The following is a 9,537-nucleotide window of genomic DNA, read 5'->3' on the forward strand; positions in this document are numbered from 1 at the left end:
TGTTGTACCCACGATCTACCATCTCGGGCAATAGGCAAGAGGGCCTAAGTCAGGCTTGCCTAATGGGCCGAGGAGGTGTTATTGATCGGCCCATCAGGCCCGGAGAAAGGAAGGGAGCACGGAGACGTTCCGTGCTCGACAGCTCGCAGCTCGGGCCCGGTCAAAGATTCCCGCATTTAAGAGGGTTAATTAGGCTGCGCGGATCGCGCACTATTAATTCCGTATTAATTGAGTAGTAAATGGGTCGGTATAAATATGTAAGGGGGAGGTCATTTGTAAAGGCCCCCGAGATTTTTTTTCCAGAAAAAGGCAATACAAATTCAAATTCTAAAACTATTATTATTTTAGTTCGGAACTGTTTACGGCGACAAGCTCCTCCACAATTAAAATCACTTCGGAAGGAGAAGCATATTCTCTGTTCTCACAGTGATGTTCATTGTTTAGGGATAGATTGCTTGTGGCATGTTAAACACTCTGTAGACTAGGATACTCCACCGACATCAATTACTCACATCCTTAGGACTTTTATCTTTCTGATTTTTATTACATTCCCGAGACTATTTCGTTCTTCGTTTTCTTGTAGTTCATGCTTAGACTCGTTTAAGTTTCTATTCATTTCCGCTTCTTGTCATACAATCTCGTTTCTAGTTCTGTAACTCATTTTTGTTTTGCATTTTGACCATTCTAGGATTGTTAGACAAACACTCTTCTTGAATTGGCTTGACTTGTGATTGCTTGATTGCATCTTGATTGTTAGCAACATCTCATTTGGATTGACACCTTAAGTACTACAACACATAAGGTTAATTGAACCTACTAGGATAAGACAAAAAAATCCTAGTATCATCTAACATCACACAGCAGATTAAAGAGTTCTTTAGCTTAGATAAGCCATGGTCCTGCACTTACCTTTGCCAAGACGAATCTGAACCTAAACACAAGAAGAAAACGCCTCTAGGAAGCTCCTAGAACGTTCTAAGCCTCAGATCTCCCAAGAAACGCCACAAACCTCCACGAATCTCCCAAAAACGCTCAAGAACTCTCACAAAGTTTTTTCTCTCTTTCTATTTCTCAAAAACGGCCACCACCAAACGAATGAGACAAAAATCGTGTTAAGGGTTTTTCCTTCACCCAAAACGCAGCGTTTGACTTAAGTCAATACGCAGGAACTTGACCTTGCATCGACCGATGCACACTATGCATCAACCGATGCAACTCCAAAACCGGAATTTCGGTTCACGGATGTTACACACAGTTACTGTCAATAGACCGAGGCATGCCATGGTGACGGATGATAGTGTCGACAAACTTTGTAGCCACCATTTTAGCAGTGTACGGGTGTGCCAACGCGACCAGGTGAGCGGATTTGGACAACCGGTCAACCACCACCACGATCGACGTATGACCATTGGAGCGTGGAAGTCCGTCGACGAAATCCATCGAGACGTCCTAACAAATTCGATCCGGTACAAGTAGCGGTTGGAGTAGTCCCGCCAGTGCTAGGGACGACGACTTAGCACGCTGACAGATATCACACTCCGCCACATGTTGCTTCACTGTCTGGTGCATTAACGGCCAATAAAACTACCGTGCCAATCGCTTATATGTGCGGAGTACCCCGGAGTGACCTCCCATGGGGGTGTCATGGTGCTCCCATAGTAGTTGAGCAACCAAAGGAGAAGATGGTGGCACCACCACCCAATTTTTGTAACACAACATCCCATTACGCCATGAGTAAGGATTGCCAGGAGCAGAGCTAGCTAACCTTGCAATCTTCTGCATGTAAACATCCTCTTTGGCCAGTTTGCGGATATCATGCTAGAGACTTGTTTGTTGGATAAAAACCCTGTTTAACTCTAGACTACCCGTAACCCGGGAAAATGCGTCAGCAGCTACGTTCGCCTTGCCAGGTTTGTAAGTGATCTCACAGTCGTACCCGACCATTTTTTCCATCCATTTCTCTTGTTCCGGTGTCAAAATATGTTGCTCCAAAAAGTACCGTAGAATACTCTGGTCGGTTTGTATGATAAAGTGCCGCCCCAAGAGATAGGGCCTCCATGTCCGAATCGCAATAACTATCACTGGCATCTCCTGCGCGTACATGGACCAAGAACGCTTAGCCACCCCTAAGACTTGACTCATGTAAGCTATTGGTCTATCCGCTTGGGACAAAACAACACCACTTCCCTCACCCGATGCATCTGCCTGGATCAAAAATGGCCTCGAGAAATCAGGCAACGCCAACGTAGGTGTCGTGGTCAAGGCTACTTTTAAAGCCGAGAATGCCTCCTCCGCCTCAACACTCCACGCAAAACAACCCTTACGAAGCAAATTTGTGAGAGGACGTGCCACAAGGCCATAATCCTTGACAAAATTACGGTAATACCCCGTCAAGCCAAGGAATCTGCGAAGCTCCGTGATTGTCCTGGGTACTGGCCAATCCAGCATAGCCTGTACCTTAGCTCTATCAACTTTTACACCATCAGCAGAGATAATGTGCCCAAGATATTCCAGTTCCCGTTGACCAAAGTTACACTTTTTAAGCTTTACCGCCAGCTGTGACCGCCGGAGAATCAAAAAAATATGCTCAACATGCTCAAGATGCATCTCCCAAGTAGAACTATAGACAAGAATGTCATAAAAGAATACCAGCACAAAGCGACGAAGAAATGGTCTGAAGATATCGTTCATTAAAGCATGAAATGTAGATGGAGAATTGCACAGACCGAATGACATCACCATGTATTCGTAATGTCCATTATGCGTACGGAACACAATTTTTGGGATATCCTCCAGGTGAATTCTTAGCTGGTAATACCCTGCAGTAAGATCTAGTTTGGTAAAGAAAACCAAATCATGGAGTTCATCCAACATGTCAGTTGGAATCGGGAATCTGTCCTTGATGGTAACCAAGTTGAGAGCTCGATAATCCGTACAAAACCACCAAGTCCCATCTTTCTTCTTCACAAGTAGGACCGGTGATGAGTACGGACTGTAACTAGTGAGAATAATACCAGCTTGCAACATGTCATTCACTTGCCTCTCGATTTCTTCCTTTTGGAAGTGCACGTAGCGATAGGGCCGGACATTCAATGGGTCCGTGCCTTCTGGCAACGGTATACAGTGCTCAATGTTCCTATGGGAAGAAGTGTCGTTGGGGCACGAAATAAGTCATCATAGTCCTGTATGAGAGGCTGCATCTCAGGCAGTATCCCCAATTATTTCCATAACGCTTGACCAATCTGAATAGCAAACAGAGCCTGACCCTGTCGAGCTTCCTTTTCTACTTCCTACGAAGTAGCCTCCTGTAGACGCGCTTGAACCCCTTGTAAATTACGCATGGACCCTTCCCATTCAAATTCCATAGTCTGTGCAGACCAGTCACACACGATTGGTCCCAAGCTACGAAGCCACTGAACTCCTAGGACCACGTCCAACCCGACCAATGGTAAGACGTACACTGTCATTGTGAAATCAACTTCTCCAAGACGTACTACTACGACTTCAAAATTCCCTTTGCACTATAATGTCTTCCCATCCGCGACCTTGAACGAAAAAGGCTTCACCGCAGTAATTGCAACTCTCAAGTCGCACGCGGTTCTCTCACTAATGAAATTGTGGGTAGACCCACTATCCACTAGAGCCGTTACTGTCTTCTTACCAATTCGAGCCTGGAGTCGCATTGTTTGTGGTGCACTCCACCCTGTCAATGTATAACTAGTAATCTCATGTTCTCCCTCTTCCTGCTCTTCCCCATTAGTGTCCTCTGCCTCTCCATCTTCTTCACCCTCCATGATGAACACCTGAGGTTGTTTACACTTATGGAGAGGAATATATTTCTCGTCACAACTAAAACATAAGCCTAGACTCCTCTTTTTCTTTAGTTCTTTCCAGCTGAGTTTCTTAGGTGATGGTACCGGCTCCACCTCTCTTGTCGTACTGAACTTGTTGGTTGGTGTACTGGTTCCCGATCGATATGTGGTACGAAAGTTTCCTTTCTTTTTCTGGCGTTGCATCTGTTCATCTTTGAGACGGGCTAGATACAATACTTCTTTCAGCGTTTTAGGTCGAAACATCCTTACACTGTCCGCGATCGTTGGGTTCAACCCTCCCACATAAGTTCCGATTAGTGCCTTTTGGGTCCATCCTTCAACTTTGTTCTGCAATCCCTCGAAATCCCGTTGATACTCATGAAGAGTTCATGTTTGTCGTATTTTTGACAAGGCCTCATCGAAATCTTCACCGTCAGTCAGTCCAAAGCAAACCCATAATTTTTCTTCAAACACAGCCCATGCGATCTGAATTCCATCTTCTCGCAGAGCCTTGGCCGTGGCCTGCCACCATTCATTAGCCTCATCTTCGAAGTGATATGCAGCAAACTGAACCTTCTGGTAGACTGGTGTGTTATTGTATTCGAAGTATTATTTGGTCTTGCTCAACCACGCATTCGGATCTCCTCCTTTGAAGCGAGGGAAATCAAGCTTCACTGTTCGCGCTGGAGCGTTCTGATTGACGTTGTCTCCTTGGGCTAACAGCTGCTGCTTGTCCCTGGTTCGTAGAGTTGATCGTGTAGCACTGTTGTCCCCTTCTCGTCCCGTGGTAAGTGTATCTGCTAAGCGGTTTAATGAATCTTCTAATATCTGGAATCTGTTGTTCATGTCCTTGTTGAGCTTCTGAATATCCTCTCGCAGTTCCGTGACATTAGCTTCCAAGTCTTCGATTCTTTCTTTGTTAGTTCCTGCCATGTTTGACACAACCAGTAGTTGTCCGGATCAAACGTTTGACGATAATAGGTTTGCTTTTGACATCACAAGTGGTCCGGATCAAAAGCAGAATGCTAGCTCTGATACCAATTGTTAAGGTCCCAATCAGAATAGTAAAGAACACAAGACACTAAGGTTTTTAATAGGTAGTTATGACTACCTTCTATGGTTATTTTTTTTTCATTTTTTTTTTTTTCAACCTAAACATTAATAAAATAGAACTCCTAAGTTGGTTGCCCAAACTGGAGGAAAGTTCTTTACAAAGGTCGTTGCCGACGCTAACAAACGAGAAGAATGAGCTAAACAATCAGCCTTCACATTTACCGTCCTTGGGATCTTGGAAAGGGTGAAATGAGGAAATGAAGCACTAAGCACCTGGAACTCGTCAAGCAGCGCTGAGAAAGCCGGCCACTCCTCTGGATCTTGCACCATTGAAATTAACTCTGCAGAGTCCGTCTCGAATCTTTGACAAACAATACCTCTGGAAAGAATACACTCCATTGCCCATAATAATGCTTCCATCTCCGAATGAAGTGGGGACACACTACGATGCTGATATCTGGCACCCAAAAAGAATGTTTGATTCTCCCCATCACCACACCACCATCCTAGACCAGAGTTTTGTTCTGTAGATTTCCACGAACCATCGACTTGACACCGAACTGTCGTCTCCGGAATTTTCACAGGTTCCGACACACTAGACACACTCCTTGCGGCCATTTGGGCTTCCTCCCACCACAATTGCTCTCGTAAAGCCTGATTAATAATATCTATTGGCTCTGATTGTAACCCTTGGAAAACTTTGTTATTCCTATCCTTCCATATGAACCAAACTAGCCACGGTAATGGACTATGTGTTACTCCTAGAGCCATAGGGCCTAACCCTTTCCCATATATAAAATCTTGATTAGAATAAATCGAACCCAAGGGGAACTTATCCCTGTGTAATCCATCAAAAACCCTCTCCCACACCTGAGTGGAACGAGGGCACTCAAAGAAGGTATGATTAATAGATTCTTCTGCTATCTCACAACGCTTGCATACCGTATCACAATGTACACCCCGAGAAGCTAATCGCACCATCACCGGAAGAGAGGCAGAAACGATCTGCCAGAAAAAATGTTTAATTTTTGGTGGTACCGGAAGGTACCAAGCCTGAGCCATCAGGACATTACAGTTAGGACCAACTATCACTTCCGCCTTCATATCTTGAGCTACCTTATAACCTGACTTAACCGAATAACGACCAGATTTTGTATGCCACACCAAGTGATCAGGTTTTAAAGATTTGCTGATAGGCATACTCCTAATAATTTGAATGTCCTCCTGATCCATATACTCCTGAAGGATAGGTAAATGCCACTCTTTAGTCCGTGGATTAATCAAATGATTGACCATTAGATTTGGATGAAGTTGTCGTCCCCTACCGTTTGCAGGTCGAGGATGCTGATAAGGAATCCATGGGTCACGCCAAACCGAAATATTAGACCGTGACCCAACCAACCAACGAGCCCCTTTTTTCACTAAGCTTTTTGTCGAAAAGATACTCCTCCACCCAAAGGATGGTGAGTAAGGTTTTTTGCCATTAACGGGTGTTTATTTCTAAAATAACGACCTCTAAACACTTGAGCAAATAGAGAATTTGGAAACTGTATTAGACGCCAATACTGCTTAGCCAGTAAAGCATCATTAAAAGTCTCTAAATCCCGAAATCCCAAGCCACCTTCTGATTTATCTCTACACATTTTATCCCAAGCCACCCAGTGTAGCCCCCGATCTTTCCCATCAGAGCTCCACCAGAAATTTTAAATTGCACTCGTCAATTTGGTCGTTAATCCTTGGGGGAGTTTGAAACAGGACATAACATGTGTCGAAGAGCCAAAGCCACCGACTTCAGTAAGACTTCCTTCCCCCCCTTGGATAAAAACTTGGCATTCCAACCATTCACTCGGTCATTCAACCTATCTCGAACATAACTAAAGACTTGTACTCGTGATCCTCCGAGACTTTCTGGGATTCCCAAGTAGGACCCATACCCCCTTCCTTGCAGATTTTAATGACAGATTTAACCTTATCCTTGACTTCCGACACCACTTTTTTACCAAACATTATAGATGACTTGTCCAAATTAACCTCCTGCCCGGAAGCTTTACCATAATTGCCTATAATATTCATGACCGTTGAACATTGTTCTTCTTCCGCTTTACAGAAGAATAAACTATCATCCGCAAAAAGCAAATGAGAAATAGGGGGTGAGTCACGGGAAACCTTAATACCCGTTATTTTCCCTTCCCTCTCTGCCTTTTTGATATTAGCTATCAAAACCTCAGTACAAAGAATAAATAAGTAAGGGGATAAAGGATCCCCCTGTCGCAATCCCCGATTTGGCAAAATGGAGCCACAAGGTTGGCCATTAAGCAGCACTTGATAGGACACCGAGCTCACACACCACAATATCCAAGAAATCCATTTTGAATCAAAACCTAACCTAATTAGAACCGCTTTCAAAAAATCCCATTCGACACGATCATAGGCCTTACTCATATCCGTTTTGAAGGCCAAAAAATCCAAACTACACATCCTATTGGTCTGTAAACCGTGAAACATCTCTTGGGCCACTAGAATATTATCTGTGATTAAGCGGCCAGGAACAAAAGCCGATTGTGTTTCAGAAATAAGTGAGGGCAAAATCCTCCTTAACCGGAAACATAATATTTTTGAAATTATCTTATAACTCACATTACACAAACTAATAGGCTTAAATTCTGCCATCCTTTTTGGTGTTTCAACCTTTGGGATCAAACAAATATTAGTTTCATTAATTTTGGGATCAAACTTACCAGTCCGAAAGAACTCCCTCACCAAAGCAACCAAATCCCCTTTAAGATGAGGCCAAAACCTCTGAAAGAAAAGTGCTGTCATTCCGTCCGGTCCCGGGGTTTTCTCCGGGTGCATTGCGGAAAGAGCCTTTCGAACTTCCAACTCGGAAACATCCTTAATTAACTCCCTATTCATATGCTCAGTAACAAAAGGTTTGACCGCTTCTACCATCTCCGAAATACCCCCAACATCCGATTGAGTAAAAAGTGACTTAAAATAATCAGAAGCAATCCTTTCCATACCCTGACTCGATTCATCCCAAACATCTTGTTGATCAAACAAACCTACAATCTTATTCCTAACCCTCCTTTGTTTAGTAGAAGCATGAAAGAAGCTAGTATTCTTGTCACCGACCCGCAACCAGAACTTTCGGCTTTTCTGTTGCCAATACAATTCCTCATCATAATAGGCATCCTTGAGCTTTTTCTCTAGAATGTGAATTTCCGATTGCGAAAAAGAATCATATTTTTTAGCATCCTCTAGAGCCGTCTTAAGTGAAGATATAAGAGTTTTACTATTCGGGACATTCTGTTTTCTCCACCAGGAAATAGAATTTCGACAATTTCTGATTTTATCCACAAACCCTGGGATTCTAAAATTTCTTGTCCGATTCCACCCCATTTCCACGGCCCCAGAAAACCCTTCTTTACCCATCCATCGCTTGTCAAAACGAAACTGACGAAACCTTCGTCCCCCAAATAATTCACAAGAAGCTATAATAGGCCGATGATCAGACCCAATCATCTCTAAGTAATCCACTCGCGAACAAGGAAAGAGTGAATGCCAATCTTCATTCCCTAGAGCGCGATCCAATCTACAACGGACTACCTGATTATTACAACGATTACCTCGCCACGAAAGAAAATCCCCATAACATGGGAATTCTAACATACCACACTCACGGATCATAGAATTAAAAGGAACAAAAGAGGAAACCGGTCTTATCGCACCACCCGATTTTTCGTGATTACCCATAAGTTCATTGAAATCACCAATCATAAACCAAGGATCCTGCCGGAGAGAACCAATTTGAATGAGTTTGTCCCAAACCTCCTGTCTAGCTCCAGGCACAGGATCACCATACACAAAAGAAAGAAATAAAACTTGAGAACCCAACAAAGCTTTAACATCCACTATCCGATCAGATGCATAAAGAAAATCAAGTTTTATATTATTATTATAGAAAATAGCTAAACCACCACTAGACCCACAGGGTTCAACCTTATACAAATGATGATAACGAAATTTATTCTGAAACTTTTGTAAATAAGAAAAACATCTTTTTGTTTCTGACAAGAATAAAATATCTGGTTTATTCTGCTTCCATAAATCCTGCAAATAACTCTCTGTCAGATCCGCACCAATGCCCTGACAGTTCCAGCTCAAGATCTTCACGTTTGAGCCGACGGTTTCGGGAGAGCCCCCATCCCATTCTTCAGTTTGCGGGTTCCTCCTCCCCTATTGCCATCCTCTGACTTCTTCTGCTTTGGCCTGAGACTCCCTTTCTGTTTACCAACCTCACCTGCAGATTTCAACAACAAAGCTTTAGCTAACAGCCTTTTTCCAGGCGAAGCAATAGCTACCACCTGCCGTTTCCCCCCCCCCCCCCACCTCTAGACCCATACGAACCTACCCTCTTAGCATTTATGACCTTATTACAGCCCAAATCCATAACTTTCATAGCCTGATTAACTTGCCCTAATCCCTCCACAAAAGAAGAAGAGGTAGAAACATTACCTTGTGAATCATCATCCTCAGCCTCGGACACACCCTTGTCTGTATCCGTCTGACCATCATCAGCAGCAGCCACTGTATCCTCGATCAGCCCCGGCACCTCACCCTCCTGATATTCCCCATCCTCAAGAAGGTCATCCGAACTCACTGAAAACCCAGC

The 9,537-nt window shown here is 43.7% G+C and overlaps 2 protein-coding genes across 2 annotated transcripts; both read right to left on the reverse strand.

The window, feature by feature from the left end:
* Positions 4,422-6,098, reverse strand: LOC104734079. The gene is made up of 2 exons (XM_010453585.1): positions 5,051-6,098; positions 4,422-4,738 (listed from the first exon to the last, which is right to left on the reverse strand). Exons 1-2 carry the CDS (start codon positions 6,096-6,098, stop codon positions 4,422-4,424), a joined length of 1,365 nt encoding a protein of 454 aa, XP_010451887.1.
* LOC104734080 lies at positions 6,720-9,075 on the reverse strand. Its single transcript, XM_010453586.1, has 3 exons — positions 9,005-9,075; positions 7,604-8,844; positions 6,720-7,078 (listed from the first exon to the last, which is right to left on the reverse strand). The coding sequence occupies exons 1-3, from the start codon at positions 9,073-9,075 to the stop codon at positions 6,720-6,722; spliced, it is 1,671 nt and encodes a 556-aa protein (XP_010451888.1).

Source organism: Camelina sativa, chromosome 12 (assembly GCF_000633955.1).
Source record: "Camelina sativa cultivar DH55 chromosome 12, Cs, whole genome shotgun sequence".
In the NCBI taxonomy this organism is placed as follows: domain Eukaryota; kingdom Viridiplantae; phylum Streptophyta; class Magnoliopsida; order Brassicales; family Brassicaceae; genus Camelina; species Camelina sativa.